This window comes from Lutra lutra, chromosome 15, assembly GCF_902655055.1.
Source record: "Lutra lutra chromosome 15, mLutLut1.2, whole genome shotgun sequence".
NCBI lineage: Eukaryota > Metazoa > Chordata > Mammalia > Carnivora > Mustelidae > Lutra > Lutra lutra.
Window position 1 is genome coordinate 27630199 of NC_062292.1, and position 21038 is coordinate 27651236.

The 21038-nt window shown below is 37.3% G+C and overlaps 1 protein-coding gene across 3 annotated transcripts in view; it reads right to left on the reverse strand.

Annotated features, from left to right (window-relative positions):
- The window catches only part of RABGAP1L (RAB GTPase activating protein 1 like), a 763170-nt gene that overhangs the window by 267651 nt on the left and 474481 nt on the right, over positions 1 to 21038 (reverse strand). For all 3 annotated transcript variants that reach the window (XM_047704248.1, XM_047704249.1, XM_047704250.1), the window contains exon 15: positions 14012 to 14086. In XM_047704248.1, coding sequence (XP_047560204.1) covers positions 14012 to 14086 — 75 coding nt within the window. The remainder of the gene's footprint in view (positions 1 to 14011; positions 14087 to 21038) is intronic.

Here is a 21038-nt window from a genome sequence, read left to right on the forward strand (position 1 = left end):
TTCACTTAGCATAAGGCCCCTGAGGTTCATCATGCTGTCACAAATGACAGGATTTCTGTTTTTATGACTGAATAATATTCCATTAAATGTAGATACATTATCTGTACCCATTCACTTGTTGATGGACATTTAGGTTGTCTTGTCTACTGTAAATAACGTTGCTATGAACGTGTAGGTGCTAATATTGTCTCAAGTTTGTAATTTCATTCTCTTTGAAATATACTCAGAAGTAGAATTTCTGGATCACATGATAGTCTATTTTTTTTTTTAAAGATTTTATTTATTTATTTGACAGAGATCACAAGTAGGCAGAGAGGCAGGCAGAGAGAGATAGAGAAGCAGGATTGCTGCTGAGCAGAGAGCCCGATGTGGGGCTCGATCCCAGGACCCTGAGATCATGACCTGAGCCAAAGGCAGAGGCTTAACCCACTGAGCCACCCATGCGCCCCCATGGTAGTCTATTTTTAATTTTTTGAAGAACTTCCATACTGTTTTCCATAGTAATCGCACCAATTTACATTCCCACCAGCAGTGCACAACGGTTCCCTCTTCTCCACATCCTTGCCAATGCTTGTTACCTCTTGGCTTTTTCATAATATCTACTCCAACAGGTGTGAGGCAATATCTCACTGTGCTTTTGATTTGCATGATGATGGGTGATGTTGAGCAACTTTTCATACACCTGTTAGATTTTGAATATCTTCTTTGGAAAAATATTTACTCAGATCACTTGCCCACTTTCTCATTGGATGATTTTTTTTTTCTCTTCAGTTATAGGAGTTCTTTATATATTTTGGATATTAACCCTTATCAGATATGTGGTTGCAAATATATTTTCCTGTTGTGTAGGCTGCCCTTTCATTTTGTTGATGCTTTTTTGGCTGTGCAGAAGTTTTTTAGTTCATGTAGTCCCACTTGTTTTTCTTTGCTTTTGTTGCTTTTGATGTCATAATTAAAAAATCATTGCCAAGATCAACGTCAAAAAGCTTTTTTATCTATGTTTACTTCCAGGAGGTTTATGGTTTCAGGTCTTATGTTTAAATATTTAATCTATTTTAGTTTTTATAAGAGATATAAGATAGTGGTGCAGTTTTATTCTTTTGCATATGGCTGTCCAGTTTTCCTAACACCATTTATTAAAGAAACTATCATTTCCCCATTAAATATTCTTAGCTTCCTTGTCAAATATTAGTTGATGATATATGCATAGGTTTATTTCTGGGCTCTTAATTCTGTTCCATTGGTCTACATATCAACTTTTATGGCAGTATCATACTGTTTTGATTACCAGAGTTTTGCAATAGAGCTTGCAATCAGAAAGTGTGATACCTCCAGCTTTGCTCTTCTTTCTCAGGATTGTTTTGGCTATTCAGGTCTTTTGTGTTTTCACACAAATTTTCGATTTTTTTTTCTGATTCTGAAAAACTGTCATTGGGATTGTGCTGAATCTGTAGATGATTTCAGTTAGTATAAACATTTTGACATTACCAATATTTTTGATCCATGAGCATGAGATATTTTTCTATTTGTGTCTTCTTCAATTTCTTTCTTTTTTAAAGATTTTATTTATTTATTTGACACACACACACACACACACACACACACACACACACACACACACACAGAGAGGGCACATACACAAGCAGAAGGAGTAGGAGAGGGAGAAGCAGGTTTCCACTGAGTGAGGAGCCCGATGGGGATCCCAGGACCCTGGGATCATGACCTGAGCCAAAGGCAGACGCTTGACCAACTGAGCCACCCAGGTGCCCCTTCAATTTCTTTCATCATTGTTTTATAGTTCTCAGTGTAAAGTTATTTTACCTCCTTAATTAAATTTATTCCTAAATTTTTAATTTTTTATGCTATTGTAAATGGGATTGTTTTATTTCTTTTCCAGATAGTTCATTGTTGAATCCATATTCAGCAACTTTACTGAATTTTCTGATTAGTTCTAACAGTTTTTTTGGTGGAGTCTTTAGGGTTTTCTATATATAAGATGATGTCATCTGCAAAAAGAGACACTTCCATTTTTTTCCCTTTCTGATTTGGATATCTGTGATTTCTTTTTCTGGCTGATTGCTCTGGTGAAGATTTCTAGTACTATGTTTAGTGGGAGTGGTGAGAGTGGGCAACCTTGTATTGTTCCTGGTCTTAGAGAAAAAGCTTTCTTTTTCTTTTTTTCAGTGGCGATGTATTTTACACATAACATACTGGTTCCAGGTATACAACCTAACAGTTCAATATCTGTACATTATGTGAAATGATCACAAGTCTAGTTTAACATTGATCACCATACATAGCTCAATTTTTTTTTGCAATGAGAACTTTTAAAATTTACTCTATTAGCACTTTTTAAATATGCAATACAGTATTATTAACTGTGCTGTACATTAAATCCTTATGACTTATTTATTTAATTGGAAGTTTGTACCTTTTGATCCCCTTTCACCCATTTCATCTACTCCTAACCCCCTACCTTTGGCAACCATCAATTATGTCTATGAACTTTTTAAAAAAAATTCTACATATAAGTGAGATCATATAATATTTGTCTTTTTCTGTTTAACTTATTTTACTTAGCATAATCCCCTCAAGGTCCATTCTTGTTGTTGCAAATGCCAAGATTCCATTCTTATATATATATATGATACATTTTCCCTATCCATTTAACCATCAATGGCCACTTAGATTGCTTCCCTATCTTGGCTATTGTAAATAATGCTACAATGACAATAGGGGTGCATGTATCTTTTTGCTTTAGTGTTCTTTATTTATACTCAGAAGTTGAATTGTTTGATCATATGGTAGTTCTACTTTTAATTTTTTGAAGATCCGCCATACTGTCTTCCACAGTGGCTGCACCAATCTACATTCCCACCAATAGCGCACAAAGGTTCCCTTTTCTCTACATGTTTGCCAATACTGTTTATTTCTTGCCTTTTCATAATAGCCATTGTAACATTTATGAGGTAATATTTCATTGTGGCTTTGATTTGCATTTCTCTGATATTTAGTGATGTTAAACATCTTTTATTATACCTCTTGGTCATCTGTATGTCTAGAGGGAAAACTTTCAACCTTTCACCACTGAGTATGATGTTAGCCGCTGGCCTGTCATATATGGCCTTAATTATGGTGAGATGCACTCTGTACACAATTTGTTGAGAATTTTTATCATGAATGGATGTTGAATTTTGTCAAATGCTTTTTCTGTATCTACTGAGATGATTTTTATCTTTCATCCTCCTAATGGGATGTATCACATTTATGATTTATGTATGAACCATCTTTCATTCCAGGGATGAATTCCACTTGCTTGTGGTGTATGATCCTTTTAATGTGATGGTCAATTCTGTTTGCTCTTCTTTTCCAGTTTTTATTATTTTCTTCCTTCTACTAACTTTGGGCTTAGTTTGTTCTTCTTATTCTAGTCCCTTGGGGTATAAAGTTAGGTTATTTGAAATATGACTTTTCTTGATGCATGCATTTATCATAATAAAGTTCCCTCTAGAATTGCTTTTGCTGCATTTGGTGTGTTTCCATTTTTCTCAAGATATTTTTTAGCTTTCCTTATGATTTCTTCTTTAAATCACTGTATGTTCAGGAGTGTGTTAATTTCTGCATATTCATGAATTTTCCATCTCTTCTCCTCTTACTAATTTCTAGTTTTATGGTTACAAAGGCTACTTCACATAACTTCTATATTTGTTAATTTCTTGGGATTTTTCTATGGCCTCACATATGATCTATCCTAAAAAATGTCCCATGTGAACTTCAGAAGAATGTGTATTCTGCTGGTTTTGGATGGAATGCTTTGTATATGTCTGTCCGGTATATTTAGTTTATAGTGATGTTCAAATTTCCTTATTGGTTTTCTGCCTAGATGATTCGTTGTTGACAGTGAGGTATTAAAGTCCCAAATATTGTTGTTGTTCATTTCTCCTTTTAGTTTTGTTCGTATCTGCTTTATATATGTAGGTGCTCCAATGTGGGCAAATACATATTTATAATAGCTAATATCTTCTTGATGACATTTTTACCATTAAATGATGACTTTGTATCTTTTGACCTTTTTTAGCTTAAAATCTATTTTGCCTAATGTAAATATATCAACCTCTACTTTCTTTGAGTTACTATTTGTTTGAAATAACTTTTTTTATCCTTTCACTCTCAGTTTATGTGTGTCCTTATGACTAAAGTTAGTCTCTCTATAGGCAGCATATAGTTGGGTCTTTTTTTTTTTCCCCTCCAGTAAGGTGGACAATTGATTTTGATTGGACAATTAATCCATTTATGTTTAAAGTAATTATTAATAGGTAACAATTCATTATTGACATTTTGTTGTGTTCTGGCTTTTTTGTGGGTACTTTGTTTCTTGCTTTCTCTCTTGCTGTCTTCCTTTGATTTAATGACTTTCTGTGGCAGAACACTTTCTCTTCTTTTCTCTTTATCTTTGGTGAATCTACTGTCAATTTTTGCTTTGTGTTTACCATGAAACTTACTTAAAATATCTTATAGTTATAACATCCTATTTTAGGTTTATGAAAACTTAACTTTGATAGTATACAGAAACTTGATACTTTTCGTTCTCCCTGCCTCACACTTTAGGTTACTGATGTTACAGTTTGGTACATCTTTTTTATATTGGGTAGAAAAAATTATTGTAGTTACAGTTATTTTTAATATATTTGCTCTTTAACTTTATGTAAGAGTTGTAAGTGGATTAGTTACTACCATTATATATCACAGAATCTGACTTTGACTACATAATTACCATTACCAGTGAATTTTACACATTCATATGTTTTTACAATATTAATGAGCATCCTTTTAATTCTGCTTGATGAACACCCTTTAGCATTTATTGTAAGGGAGGTCTAGTGAGGATGAACACCCTCAGCTTTTGTTTGCTTGGGAAAGTGTTTACTTCTCTTTCATTTTTGAAGGTTATCTTTGCTAGGTATAATATTCTTTATCTTTCAATACATTCTTTGAATATGTCACCCCACCCTTTCCTAGCCTACAGTGTTTTGGTTGAGAAACTGAATAGTCATATGGAGAGTTCCCTTGTATGTGATAAGTTGCTTTCTTTTTGCTGCTCTCAAAATTCTCTTTGATTTTTGACAACTTAATTATAATGTGTCTTGGTGTAACCCTGTTCAGATTCTAACCATCTAAATTGTAATATGTATATATGTTCTCATGTGATGGTGTCCCATAAGTACTGTAGGGTTTCTTCACTCTTCTTCATTTTCTTTTTGCTCCTCTGACTTGATAGTTTCAAATGACCGATCTTCTAGTTCACTGATTCCTTTTTACATTTGGTTGAGTCTTTTGTATCTTTCTGTTAAAGTCTTCAGTTCAGTCATTGTATTCTTGACTCTAGCATCTGCTTTTTGATGGTTTCTTTGTTGATTTCATTTTGTTTTCCTAATTTTATTTAGTGATCTGTGTGTTCTTGTAGATTACAGAACTTCTTTAAAGGAATTATTCTGAATTCTGAATTCTTTGTCAGGTAGTTCACAGATTTCGGTCTCCTTAGAGTTAGTTATCTGAGCTTTATTAGTTTTCTTTGGTGGTATCACGTTTACCTGATTCTTCATGATCCTTGATTCCTTGCATTGTTATCCACATACTTGAGTAAGTGGTCTCCTCTTTCACACATTACAGTTTGCTCTGGCATGAAAAGATCTTCACAAGTTAGCTCAGCTTAGGGTACTGGATGGACCAGTTGACAGTATTCATGGGCAAGCAGAGTCTAGCTGAGTGCTCATGCTCTAAGGCCAGGGGAATGGTATTGGCTGGGCTGTACAGCTGGGCGAGCCTACTGACTATGCTCAACATTCAAGTAGGACCAGTGGGTGGGCTCTCTGACTAGCTGCTGACCAAGTTCCACTGTCAAGTGGGCCACTAGCTGGGCTCTGCAGTCACTTTCAGATGAACAGGATCAGAAGCTATCTTCCTTGGCAGGGTAGTGCCACAAGTTAGACTCCACAATTAGGCAGGGTTATGGGTTGGGCTCTGAAATAGCTCCTAGTCAAGTGAGGTCTCAGGTTGTGCCAGACCAGATAGTGCCGTGGGTTGGATTTTGCGTTCAGATGGGATCTAAGGCTGTATCCCAAAGTTAGGCAGGGCCACAGGTTTGGCTTCACAATTAGGTAAGCTATTGGCTGTGCTCTGCTGTTGGCCAAGGTAACTGGTTGGGCTTTCTGGTCAGAAGGTCTCCAGCTGTATCCCACAGCTGAGTGAGGCTAGAGACTGTTCTGTGGTCAGGTGGAATTACTGTTCAGGCTTCTTGATTAGGTGAGGCTGCAGACTATGTTCAGGAATTCGGTAGGAGCAGAGCCTGAGCTCTGTGGCTGGGCAAGACTTCAGGCTGGGCACTCTGGTTTGGTGGTACTATAGGCTAGACTTTGAGGATGCCTAGGGTCACTGTTATTAAAGGCCAGAGGCTATGTTCAACAGTTGGGCAGAGCTCCTGACTTGGGTCTCTGCTTGAGTGGGGCTATAGGATGGGGTCTGCCGCAGCTCAGATTCTCTGGCCAGGCTTCCTATAGGGTCAGGACTGAAGGCTAAGCTCAGCAACTAGGTGAGGCCATGAATTTGCTCCCCTGCCTGAGCAGGGTAGTAAAAAGGTTCCACAGTTGGTCTGGTCCATTGACGAGGGATCCAAATCAGGCAGAACTGCCAACCAATATATTGTTTTTAAAAAAAATATTAAGATGTTGGAACGGAGTGGATCTCTAATACTGAATATCCATCTTTGTGGTGTATAAGAGCTTTGTCATAGAATCAACGTTATTTTATTAGGGAAAGGAGGAGGTAAATATTAAAATCTTATAATTTAAGATATCAAAATATTATCCATGGTTCTATGAAATACAAAACTAAATACCTACCTCATATGCGTAATCTGGGAATCAGTCATGATGTAATCATTGTTTGGTAACAAACATTGATAAGGATCTGCCATCTGTACTACACTGAATGGAGACAGTCTCCAAGCTTCCCTGCTTCTTTCTGCAATGAACCCTAAGACAAAGCAAGTCTAAGTACTTCAAAAGTCTTTAAGGCTCATCTGGTGTAACACATCAAAATGTATTTCAAAGTAAAATTACATGTTGATAATATAAAATAATCTCCTTGTTTGCATAAAACTAAATTTTTTTTATTCTGCATGACTGTGTTTCACATGCTTTTGTAATAAATCTATGTTTTTCCATGAAGGCAATCTTTCATTTTCTCTTTTTTTTTTTTTTAAAGATTTTATTTATTTACTTGACAGAGAGTGAGATCATAAGTAGGCAGAGAGGCAGGCAGAGAGAGAGAGGAGGAAGCAGGCTTCCCGCTGAGCAGAGAGTCCGATGCGGGGCTCGATCCCAGGACCCTGGGATCATGACCTGAGCCGAAGGCAGAGGCTTAACCCACTGAGCCACCCAGGCGCCCCAATCTTTCATTTTCTTCAACAAAGGTAAATGCTAGTGAGAACTTTAAAAACCATGAACTCATAAGTGTTCACTTTCTATTTACAATATGAAAAGCAAATAAAATGAAAACATCTACCTTTTCATTTTCCTTTTAAATCAAATAATACTGAAATACATTTAAATTGAATGTCTATTTATAAGCCATAAAACATACTGTATAATATACAAGTTTGCTGTATGTAATCAATTTAAGCTAGTGGGACAAAGGTCCAAAGGAAAAGGCTGGGCAAATAATAAAGCCAAATTATTTAGAAAATTATCTAGAACAAATAGCAGCAAACACCATTTTTAGAGGCATTCATTCTTAACCCCATTTGATCCTCATAAAAATTCTGTAAAGTAGATATTATTTTTACATTTTAATATTAACTGGTGAAGTTCAGAGAAGTTAAGTGATTTTCCAATAACTACACATTTATTAAGCCTGGATTTAATTCCATGATTGCATTTTTTGGTGCCAGATACAAAATAAGACCCTTTAGATTCATAAGATAATATGAAGTATTCAATATTCACAAAAATCCTAGAAAAATAATAATATTATCTCCATTTAATAAATGAAGAAACTGAAGCTCAAAGAGTTTAGGAAACTTGTTGAAGGTCATAGAACTTGAAAGGTATTAAACTGCCATTCAAATTCATAGTTGCGTTTTTTTTATCTGTGAAGGAGTTCAGCTTTGAAAGGGCAGAGAATCCTAAGATAGTAGTTAATGGGAAGATCAAGAAAGTTTTTGTTTTTGTTTCTGGTTTTTTTTTTTTTTAAGAAAGTGTGCTTGTATGCGCATGGGAGGGGGAGGGGCAGAGGGAGAGAGAGAATCTTAGGCAGGTTCCATACCCAGCATGGAGCCTGACAAGGGGTTCGACCTCACAACACTAAGATCATGACCTGAGCTGAAATCAAGAGTGGGACACTTAACCAACTAAGCCACCTAGGTGCCCCCCAAGAGAGTATTTTTTAAAGGTAAAATATCTTGAGTGTAAAATGACTCAAAAGCCCTCATACAAGAATTAACTTAGAACAGGAAAATTTCTTGCATTTTAAGGAAAGTGATTTGGGAGTATAGAGGGACTTATTCAAAATACACTAAAACTCTTATAGCAAAGATATCACTATCTTGATGGATGATATGGTGGATATCTGGATGGATGGTGGATGATATGATGTATCTGTCTAGCATCCTATCTTGCTCTCATCTAGAATCAAATACCTTTTCCCTGTAGGCAGAAGCTGATCCAGTTCAGTATCAGCAACAAGATGGACTCAAGACCTGGGCCAGGCCAATCAGAATATCATACTGTCCTGGCCTCAGTAACTGACATAAACATAAACATAAATGTAAACATATAAAGACACTAAGAAGTCAAGATCTTGTTGTACCTTGGATTCTGTGGAAATCTTTTAGGAAAACTAAGAAATAGCTCTGCTTCTCATTTCCTAAGTCTATTCGTGAAATCCTGCCTTAAACCTAACATTTTTGGGGGATTGCAGTAAAGGATTTGAAATTTTTAAACTTTATTTCATTCTTAAATGCAACCCACAAAAATGCATAGACGTTAAAAGTATACTTTAATAAGTTACTTGATTATGAAGTAAAACCTAATAATTATAAAGACAAGTGCAGCTACCACCCAGGTTAAGAAACAGAATACTTGGGGCACCTGGGTGGCTCAGTGGGTTAAGCGTCTGCCTTCGGCTCGGGTCATGATCTCAGGGTCCTGGGATCGAGCCCCACATCGGGCTCTCAGCTTGGTGGAGAGCTTGCTTCCCCCTCTCTCTCTGCCTTCTGCTCTGCCTACTTGTGATCTCTCTCTCTCTCTCTGTCAAATAAATAAATAAAATCTTAAAAAAAAAAAAAGAAACAGAATACTTTCAATACTCTTAAAGATCCTGGTATGTCCCACCCCAATCAGTCAAGAAATCACTATCCTGACTATCAATATTCGCTTCGTTGGTGTTATTTATACTTTCCATCTAGGTAGCATCCTAAAAATAGAATTTAGTTTTGTCTGCTATTGAACTTTATATGAAATGGAATCATACCAAATAATACCAAGTATACTTTGTTTTCTAACTAAACAATTATGTTTGTATGATTCATTCACATTAACTTACATTGTGTAAAACATTCGTTTCATTGATATAGTGTTCTAGTATTAAATATGTCACAATTTTTCCACTTTAATGTCTAATTACAATTATAGTATTAAACATTCTAATAGTGGACATTTGAGTTGTTTGTTATAAACACTGATCCTGGGACAATTCTAATACACAATTTTGGTATACATGTGTAAAGATTTGACCAAGATGTGTATCTAGGAGTGGAATTGCTAGGTATGCATATCTTTGTCAGATAAAGCCTTTGGTTTCCAAAGGAACTGTGCCTAGTCATAGTGTTTTTAGAAAATTCAATAATTTTAAACATTCTGGACTATCCCAAAATAATGCTTTCTGCAGCTGAAAAGCTCCCATACATGCCCATAGTAGTCAGTATACATTCAGTAATTTAACCTTAAAAAAGAACATGATTTTGTGAAGGTGAAGAAAAGTATATGTCACATAAAAAAATTTAAAACTACTTGACAGTATGTTAGCAAAATATATTGGGTTAAAAATTATTTAAAATATTTTATATGATTTTTAGAATAAATGAAATCTATAAAAGGACATTATTTATTATATTTCCAAATAAGTAATAATTAATACTACAGTGATGATATTACTTATCTGTGCTATAACATTCTTGACCAACTATAAAGGATAAATTTCTTGTAAGTCTATCAATAGTTATAATAGCATCTACTGTGATAATTCTTCTACTGCTTAAAATACATGTTACAAAGCTATTATCAAAGCATCAGGAAATTTCCAAGCTCCAAGAGAAGCTAATTATTACGTATAACTACTTAGACAATGGAAAACGTTAAAAATTCTAAACTTCTGTTTTTGAATACTTTCACTTTTGCTCTTTCTTTCCTCTTAGGCAGTGAATGTGAAATATAAATGACCATGAGGGAGGAAAAGACAGCATCCCCAAAAGAATCAGGTTCTGGCAATGATTAATATGGAGCTGCCAAATGATGTCTGGCAGAAGAAAGCAGCAACCGCTTATGTAACTGATGAAAAATTAGTAACACCCTAATAACGTGTCTCCCTAGAACCTGAGATAGTGTATTTGATGAATTATTTAAGCTAGAATGTATTCTTCTACCTGTTTACACCACAGAGGCAAAAATAGAAAAAAGACAAAAATTACAGTTAATTTCTCTCATTTGAGTTGGTTGGTCAGTTAATGGAATATGCTAATTAAAAGAATTACTGCATGGGGCGCCTGGGTGGCTCAGTGGGTTAAGCGGCTGCCTTCGGCTCAGGTCATGATCTTGGGGTCCTGGGATCGAGTCCCGCATCGGGCTCTCTGCTCAACAGGGAGCCTGCTTCCTCCTCTCTCTCTGCCTGCCTCTCTGTCTACTTGTGATCTCTCTCTGTCAAATAAATAAATAAAATCTTTAAAAAAAAAAAAGAATTACTGCATATACTCTCAATTAAAAATTACAATAATGTTTTTCATTAACGCTATGATGAATATTAGTGAAACTTTCCTGAAAGGTTCTGAAGGTATTTCTATATTTCCAGTTATTTTTATAAACCATGGCAACAACTGCATAATTCTGTTATTGTAGAAAGTGTGCAAAACTGGACTATATTTCTATCCATCTTGTGACATATTTTGAAAGCAGGTTTAAAGTGCTGATTTGGCATGTGACTCTTATCATATGAGGGTAGATAATGTAGAAAAAAAATCCTAGGTATTTGAGTTTTCTAGTTATCTGGATCACTGACTCTTTTGTCGTGGGGAGGTATTTCCCAATAAATATGAACTCATACTTAACTAACCCTCTGTTAAATCCGAGGACAGATATCCCAGGGAGATGTTCTTCTCACTGAAGTTTAACCAATCTATTGTAATGTGTTTAACAGGGCTTCAGGTCTAAAATGTTAAATAAACTGATATACGCAGAGATTACTTTGTAGAATATGAAATTTCACCACCCATGGCTTTAACTTCAACTTTCATCAGAGTGATTAGAGGAAAGGTGATTCCGAACCTTGGCGAACACACACATGTCACTGCATGCAGTCTCCAGGCCCCTGTGTAAGAGAGCTGACTATGTCAGACACTCGGTGGCTTTAGTAGCAGAACAAGGGCTCTGGGAATTTGTGACCATAAAGTGTTTGATTATCGCAGGGAATAGCGAGAAGATGGGCCACGGAGATGTCAAAGAAGGAAGGCTAAGAGGAAAAGATCAAGAAGACCATAAACAGGGGCGCCTGGGTGGCTCAGTGGGTTGGGCCGCTGCCTTCGGCTCAGGTCATGATCCCAGGTCCTGGGTTCGAGCCCCGCATCGGGCTTTCTGCTCAGCAGGGAGCCTGCTTCCTCCTCTCTCTCTGCCTGCCTCTCTGCTTACTTGTGATTTCTCTCTGTCAAATAAATAAAATCTTAAAAAAAAAGAAGACCATAAACAGATGATAATGCAAAGGAGGAAGAACTTAAAGTTAAATAAAGTGATTTATCACAACAGAACCATTGTATATCATTATTATCATCAGAATCAAGTTCAGAATTAGCACTGTGAATCTACTGTAATCACTCTTCATTTCCAGAATGCAAACTTAAAAGAAATGCTTTTGTTTTAAACTTGTCAGACCTCTTTGCTGAGTGTGACAGCAGACATGGCTTCCACCCTACTGAAAATCCGAAATTTGCCTAGAATTCCTATTCCTCATCAGCCCTTAAATATTTGGAATTCCTGGGCTCTGGAATTCTATTTTTCTTAGATGATCCGATCTACTCTTGTGATTTCAGTTGTGATTTCTTCCTCATCATCAGTCTCCAGTGTCTACCTTGTTAGTGGACAGCTTCATTCAGATGTCCCCCAAAATATCCCAAACTCAAAGAATTAAAAACAAAATTCATCATCAACTCCTAATCATTTTTCACCATTCAATCTCAATGGATGTATTTTCTATCTCAGCTAAAAATAACATCAGTCAAAGAAAAAAAAATACCACAAGTCACCAGTCACCAAAGCTAGAAAATTAGACATGTTACTTTTGACTCTTCCTTTGTCAATCCTTCCATAAAACTTACCAATTTTGTAACCTGCATGTTTCTTAATTAAGCTTCTTTCTCTCTGGGTCTCAACATCTCTCATTTATATTGCTATTTCCTAACTGGTCTCTCTGCTGCTGCTTGTCCCCTTTAATTTCACCCTCCCCAAGGGTAAAAGAAGAACTTATCTGAAATGAACATTTAACTATCCTTCCCTTGCTTCAAACTGATTAATGGCTCCTCACTTGCTTTAGAATAAAGCCCATGTTTCTTGACATGATTACAGAGTCTTTATGGTTTGGTCCCTGCCCATCTGACCATTTTTATCTCAGACCTGTCTTTGTATGCATTTCCTATAGTAGCTGAAAAGAAACTGTAATTCGGGGCGCCTGGGTGGCTCAGTGGGTTAAAGTCTCTGCCTTTGGCTCAGGTCATGATCCCAGGGTCCTGGGATCAAGCCCTGCATCCGGCTCTCTGCTCAGAGCGGAGCCTGCTTCCCTTCCGCTCTCTCTGCCTGTCTCTCTGCCTACTTATGATCTCTGTCTGTCAAATAAATAAATAAATAAATATTTTAAAAAAAAGAAATTGTAATTTCATATTTGTTCCCTTTATATACTGTGACCTTCTGTGTTTCCATATATTTGCTTACATTGTTCTTCTACTTCAGCTATCTCTGTTCCCTCCCTTTCCCAACCTCAATTACTTCTGTCTGGGCAAGGATACCATCTCCTCCAGAAAGTCTTTCCTGAAAGTCCTGGCAGAGTTGGGTTGGGTAATTCTTCTCTCTGTACTCTTACTCTGTGTATTGCTTTTACTTATAGCACACTGTAAGTTCTTCTTTAGTGAAAATCAGAAAAATCAAAAAAGACATGGAAAAAGAATAAAAATAATAAGTATGTGCCTATAGTACTTGTGCTCTATCCTGAACCAGAGGGCCTTTGGGAACACAAATGATAAATTATTCGTATTTGTAATCCCACTTCCTAGCCAAGCACTGACAGGCTGATGATCAATAAATGTTCTGTTAAATGAAGGTTACTGAGATGCAAAAGAGTATACAAAAATAAATTGTAGAAAAGATAAGACTTCTTGCCATATTCCTTCATAATGGCTCTAGTCCAGCTTGTATCTGAGCAGCTACATTGACTTCTTTCATTCTAGAGGGTTCTCATTAAAAATAACTCCAAATAACCAATGTATCCCCTTCTTGTCGGCATTATTAATTCAATTGAGAAACTGTCCTGTACCTGACATCAGATCTTTTACTTTATCACCAAAGGTACATTTTTAAAAAGAGGTGCCATGTGTAATCTCCATCAGATAAATGGAAAATAGGACAGAAGAACAAAACCAAGTAGAAAATAAAATAAACTTGGCAGCACCATGCCATTTATCACGTGGAAAATTACTCACATGCAGGAGCAATACAGCAGCCAGAAAAGACTGTCCTTGACAGTACCCGATGTCTTCATCATAGACAGAGTAGGCCTAGAGAAAAGATGAAGAGAAAAAAGTACTATACACATTCATAGATTTTAACATAAGTTAACATTGACCCTGGGCTGTCCACCACATTTTCACTGGTACTTCAACTTAAATGTGTGAGTCATTAGCACAGTGGGATCCCCCAAAGATGTTGTACAGTTCCTAAAGCAATTCTAGATGTCCCATTATCCCCGGATTCATCTTTAGAATCTGGAAAAAAGAGATGCTCACAGCACCTAATTTTAAAAAGTTCCATTATGGTTTGTAGTCAGGCAGATGATACCACGGGAGGCTGAAGCAAAGAGTGGAAGAGGGCAAGAAGGTTCTAGAGTTGATGTGGGAGTTTTGATGCAAAGACAAACATCCCAGTTGTGCTGTTTGAGTCCTGGATATGTATCCCATTACATGGGTCCCATCTATGTGTTGTGCTTCATTTCAGTGAGGTGTTTTCCATTTAATGTGCTTAATAAAATGCATTATGATTTTGTGAGTATAAAAGCTGTCTCTGGGCAGGGTGGGGGTTCGTGGGGGGAAGGGAGGGAGAAATGAAACAAGATGGGACCAGGGAGGGAGACAAACCATAAGAGATGCTTAGTCTCAGGAAACAAACTGAGGGCTGCTGGCGGCAGGTGGGGGAAGGATGGGGTGGCTGGGTGATGGACATTGGGGAGGGTGTGTGCTATGGTGAGTGCTGTGAATTGTGTAAGACTGAGGATTCACAGACCTGTACCCCTGAAACAAATGGTACATTATATGTTAATTAAAAAAAAAAAAAAAAAAAAGCTGCCTCTGTCCAGGGCAGTGGTAAGCAAAGATCACTAGGAAGAGTTACCATGGGGAGGAGGCTAAGTGTGGTAGCTTCCATATGCCAAGGTAGTCAGAGTACGGGTACTGGAAATGCATTCATATAATATAAACTTTTCTGTGTCTGGCTTCTTTTACTCAGTATAATGTTTCGGAGATTCCTCCACGTTGTTGCCTGTTATCAGCAGGTCGTTCCTTTCCATGGAGGAGTATTTCACTGTGTAAACATTCCACAACTTATCCTTTCTCCGGTTGAACATTTGGATTTTTTCATGTTTGCTTAGTATGACTATAGCTGCCATGTATACACAAGGGTCTTTTATGGATATAGGTTTTCATTCTCTTTAAGCAATGATCCAGGAGTGAAAGTTCAAGGTTTAAATGCCAAGTACATGTTTAACTTTATAACGAAGCATCTTCCAAAGAGGTTGTAAGTCAAGCATCACACCCACACCAGCAAGCTGTGAGTACTCACTGCTTCACATCCTTGTCAATATCCCACCCTGCCAGTCGGTTTTCCTTTTCTCAATCCCTGTGGTTTTGATTTGCATTTCGCTGAATGCTAACAATGTAGAGCGTATTATCATGTGCTCTTAGGCAATTGATACATAGTCTTTTGGGACTGTCTGTTCAAGATTTTCCCACTTGTTTAATTAGGTTGTTTGTCTTACTACTGTTGCTTCATGGAAGTTCTTAATACATTCTGTTCATGAGTCCACTGTCAGACAGATGTGTTGTCAATATTTTCTCCCTATCTGTGCCCTGCCTTTTCACCTTCTTAATGGTGTCTTTTGAAGTACTATTGTTCTCTTTTAATCTTCTTCTGCTAATGATGATAATATCACACTCTCTCCTAATGAGAGAAAAATTAGATCATGCAAACATTACCTAATGAATCTGAAAGAAGCCTTTCCTTCATTATCACCAATTTCCAGAGCTCTGCCTAATTTTAAAAATTGAAAGATGCATTAGCATCCTTTTACTTATTTAATTTTCTTTGATTTATACAGTTACGTTTTTGATTGCTTGATTTGTACTTTTGTCCAGACCTCATCGTGGGTGTGTGTATCAGGGGTTGGAAGAAGGGCTAAAGAGAGAATAGAAAAGGAACAAAAAAGGAAGAGAGGCAAAACATTCTAATACTATCCCAATCTGAAGCATTCGTGATAGTGCTCTGTCACTACTTTTTTTTTTTTTTAAAGATTTTATTTATTTATTTGTCAGAGAGAGAGAGGGAGAGAGAGCAAGCACAGGCAGACAGAATGGCAGGCAGAGGCAGAGGGAGAAGCAGGCTCCCTGATGAGCAAGGAGCCCGATGTGGGACTCGATCCCAGGATGCTGGGATCATGACCTGAGCCGAAGGCAGCTGCTTAACCAACTGAGCCACCCAGGCGTCCCTGTCACTACCTTTTTCATGAACAAGGAATTCTGGGATTTGCTGATGAGAGAGGGTGTTATATGAATGATGAATATATTTTCAAGGCTTTGCTTCCCCCATAAAAGATGTCAGCTAAAGGTTCCTTAAAACTGTGGATCTCCAAAAGCCAGTCATGCTTCATCAACCCTGACATCATTTAACAAATGTCTGATCTACTTACAGAAGTATATTTAACATTTATTGAGAAGTGTGCTGTTTATAGGCTCAGCATATAAGTTCAACAGAAAATGCAGGTCCATGACACAATAGCCAGAGGAGGTTTGAATTAAGTGACTCCAGAGACTACTCTCTAATTAGAGGGCTAAGGACAAAAGAACAAATCAGCAAAGCGATGATCTTACTTTCTACTTGTTTTATGGTTTTTAAGTTAGGTTAGAAGCAAAAATGACTTTTCAGAGGCCAACTACTAAATTGATTTTACAATTCACAGACACAAAAAACAGTGTCCTAGGGGTGCCTGGGGGGCTCAGTCAGTTAAGTGTCTGACTTCTCCTCAGGTCATGATCTCGGGGTCCTGGGATTCAGCCCTGCATCAGACTCCCTGCTCATCGGAGAATCTTCTTCCCCCTCTCCTTTTCTCTGCCCCTCCCCCTACTCATGCTTGCTCTCGCGCGCACGCTCTCTCTCAAATAAATAAGACTTTATTTAAAAATAAAGTAAAATAAATCAAAAACAGTGTTCTAGCAAGTTCCTTCCCTCAGAGTTCTTCCAAGCACTGTTTGGCTTTCGTCTAAGCCTTCTCTAACTGAGGTGAACTGAATCCTTTCCCTCTATTCAAAACTTGCCCCTCTTTGCACCAAACCTCTCCCCAATTCCTTACTTTAATTGCATCTCTGGCTAGATGCCTGCTCAGTCTAACTTTTAAAAAACATCTGGGTACCACTTCTGTGATGGAGGAGTAGCTCCTACTGGGCCAATCTTCCCTCTGGCAATAAATTTAAACTATATCTGCACAAATACATACAGCAGTTAACCTGAAGACATTGATGACCTAAACGAAAGCAGTCAGAACCTGGAGGAGAGAACAGACTCAGAAGAGGGGATTGACAGTGGTAAAATTCCCATTCTGTACGGGTTTTGTGAAGATCAGGCACCAGTGATACCACACTGGATGGCTGAAACTTGGACGTGAAACTGCAGTCTTATTGGGTTGAAGAACCAGAGAACAGATTAGGAGAACAGCTAGAAAGGAGAGTGGATATTCTGGAAAAAGGAGTAACAGAATAGAAGCCTTTACTATACTTACTGTAAAATTACAATACTCAAGACAGTAAAAAATTGATACAAGGACAGACAAAAAAAATTAGTAAACAGTAAAAAGTCAAGAACTATAAGCACACTTACAAAGTCATCTGATTTCAACAAAGTTACCAAGATAATACAATGAAGAAAATAAAATTGATTATATATGTAAACATGTAAGTATATGAAAATTGTTTCAATGAATGTACTCAAAAAATTGGATATCCATATGGGGAAAATAAATGATTCTTTTTTTTTTTTTTTAAGATTTTTATTTATTTATTTGACAGAGAGATCACAAGCAGGCAGAGAGGCAGGCAGAGAGAGAGGAGGAAGCAGGCTCCCTGCTGAGCAGAGAGCCCGATGCGGGGCTCGATCCCAGGACCCTGAGATCATGACCTGAGCCGAAGGCAGCGGCCTAACCCACTGAGCCACCCAGGCGCCCCAATAAATGATTCTTGACACCTATCTTACTTCATACACAAGAATTAATTTCAGACTTATCACAGTTCCAAACATAAAACTCAAACTATGAGGCTACTCAAAGAAAAGATTATCTTTGTAACTTAGTGAAGGCAAGGGTTTCTTAGGACATAGAAGCACTAACTACAAAAGAATAAACTGATACAAATACATTATCAAATTTAAAAAACCTCCAGTAAGGAAAAGACACTGTTAAAAAAAATAAATAGGTGAACTACAGACTAGGAAAATATTTGCAAACATATCTGGAAAAGGTCTTGCATCATATACATAAAGGACTCCTACAACTCAATGTCAAACCTCAACTTTTAAAAACAAAGATTTGAAGAGACACTTCACAGAGGGTTATCTATGAATGGCCAGTAAGAAAATGGCCAAGTGTTCAATGTTATTATTCAATAAATTAAAATAAATTAGAGCCACAGTGAGATATTACTACATGGCCACCAGAAACTAAAATTAAAAACACTGATACACCAAATGCTAGTATCCTTGTATTCTCAAACATTGTTGGTAGGAGTATAAAACAGTGAAACTACTTTGTAAAAATGTTTGAGTTTTCTAGAAAACTAAACATACACCTACCCTATGACTCACCAATTCCGTATTTATGCATTCACCCAAGAGAAATGAACGCAAATAATACAAGAAAGACTGATACAGGGCTAAGACATATTTCTAGCAACTTTATTTGTAATAGCCCCAAACTGTAAGCAGGCCTCAGATATCCCTTATCGGGAAAGTGTATTCATACAACGAAGCACTCCTCATCGGCAGAAAGTAATGAACCACGTACACCTGCAATACGCAACAATCTCAGACTATTATGCTGTGTGAACTACATCTTATATGAAAATGATTCTCCTCTCTGGGTCCACTAGTATAAATTTCTACAAGTCAAAGCGATATAGGGTTAAAAAAAAATCAAAACACCTGGTAGTGGGTATTATGGAGGGCACATATTGCATGGAGCAATGGGTGTGGTGCATAAACAATGAATCTTGGAACACTGAAAAAAAATAAAATTAAATTGAAAGAAAAAACAAAATGAAGATTGCTTCTGGGGGAAGGTCAGGGATTAACTGTGAAGACACGAGGGAACTTCTATGTCTTGGATTCCACAAGTATATGCACTTGTCAAAATTAATGAAATGGCACTCCTAATACTTGTGTACTTCACTGGGAGTAAATTGTACCTACAAAAGAAAACTGTTAGCAAATACCAAGCTCTAGGTAATAATACACATGTTGTACTATCAGGCATAAGATACAAAGACATAAAAAGCAATTCTGAAAAGCCTTAAAATATTAAAATGGATTAACTGAATAGAAAGGTAGATGGAACGACAGATAAATGGCAAAGAAAATGTAACAAAATATTACCTATAGAACCTAGGTGGTGGGTTGATGGATGTTTCCTGTACAGTTCTTTGCACTTTTCTATATATTTGAAAAATTTGTAACAGTTTTGGGGAAAAAAAAAATCTGGGGCTGCACCCTGTCTCTTGTCTCTGCTCTGAACTATAGACTACTTTTCTGGCTGGGTTCCCAAGAGTACTTCATATTTTCATTCAGCAAGTCAATATTTACTGAGTATCTATTATGTAATCAAACACCACATTTAGTGAGGTGGATCCGGTGATGAGAAGACATTGTCCATGCACCTCAGCTCAGAGTCTTGTAGAAGAATGTGGCATGTGCAGTGAAAAAGGGCACAGTGAGAGAAGGGCTGACAGACAGACGGAAGCTCAGAGGGAAAGGGTAAGGAAGTGTCCTAGTGTAAGAAGGAGAGTTAAAGGCAAGGGAGATATCAGACAAGGTGATGTTTTCTTAATCTTAAAAAAAAAAAAAAAAAAGGATGGGACTAAAATTGCTGCAGACTTGGCCTCACATTCTTGAAGGAAGGATATGGAGATTCTTTAGGCAATGCTGCAGGGGAAAGGTGTGTACAAAGGCCTGCCCTCTTTATTGTGTGTCAGACGCTGTGTTAAAGGCTCTTATATGTTCTCAACCCTCACAAAGTTTATAAAAGTGAGGCTTTGAGAAGGTAATTAACTTGGGCAAAGACACAAAGCTAGAGCCAGGATTTGAACCCAAGTCTGTTTAAATACAGATTTACCCTTTAAATACAGATGTACCCTTAATGCCTGTATTATATCACTGCTATAGACTGTGTTCCTCCTTAAATTCATATGTGGAAACCTAATCCAAAATGTGATGGTACTGGGGACATGGGGCCATCAGGGGGTGACTAGGTCAGGAGGATAGAGCTCTTATGAATGGGATTAGCGTCCTTGTAAAAGAGATCCCAGATGTGAGACAGAAAACCATCAAAATCCTAGAGAAGAACATAGGCAGAAACCTCTTTGACCTCAGCTGCAGCAACTTCTTGCTAAATGTCACCACAGGCAAGGGAAACAAAAGCAAAAATGAGCTACTGGGACTTCATCAAGATAAAAAGCTTCCATAGAGTAAAGGAAACAATCAACAAAACTAAAAGGCAGCCTAGGGAATGGGAGAAGATATTTGCAAATGACATATCTGACAAAGGGCTAGTATCCAAAATCTACAAAGAAGTTATCAAACTCAACATCCACAAAACAAATAACTGAATAGACACTCTTCTAAAGAAGACATCCAGATGCTAACAAACACATGAAAAGATGCTCAACATCACTGATCATCAGGGAAATACAAACCATGATGAGATACCACCTCACACCTATCAGAATGCTAAAATTAACAATACAAGAAACAACAGGTGTTGGCCAGGATGCAGAGTAATAGTAACCCTCCTGTACTGCTGGAATGCAAATTGCTGCAGCCAACTGGAGAAAAGTACGGAGGTTCCTCAAAAGTTAAAAATAAAAGTACCCCACAATCTAGCGATTGCACTACTAGGTATTTACCAAAGGATACAAACATACAGATTTGAAGGGATACATGTACCCTAATTTTTATAGCAGCACTATCAACAGTAGCCTAACT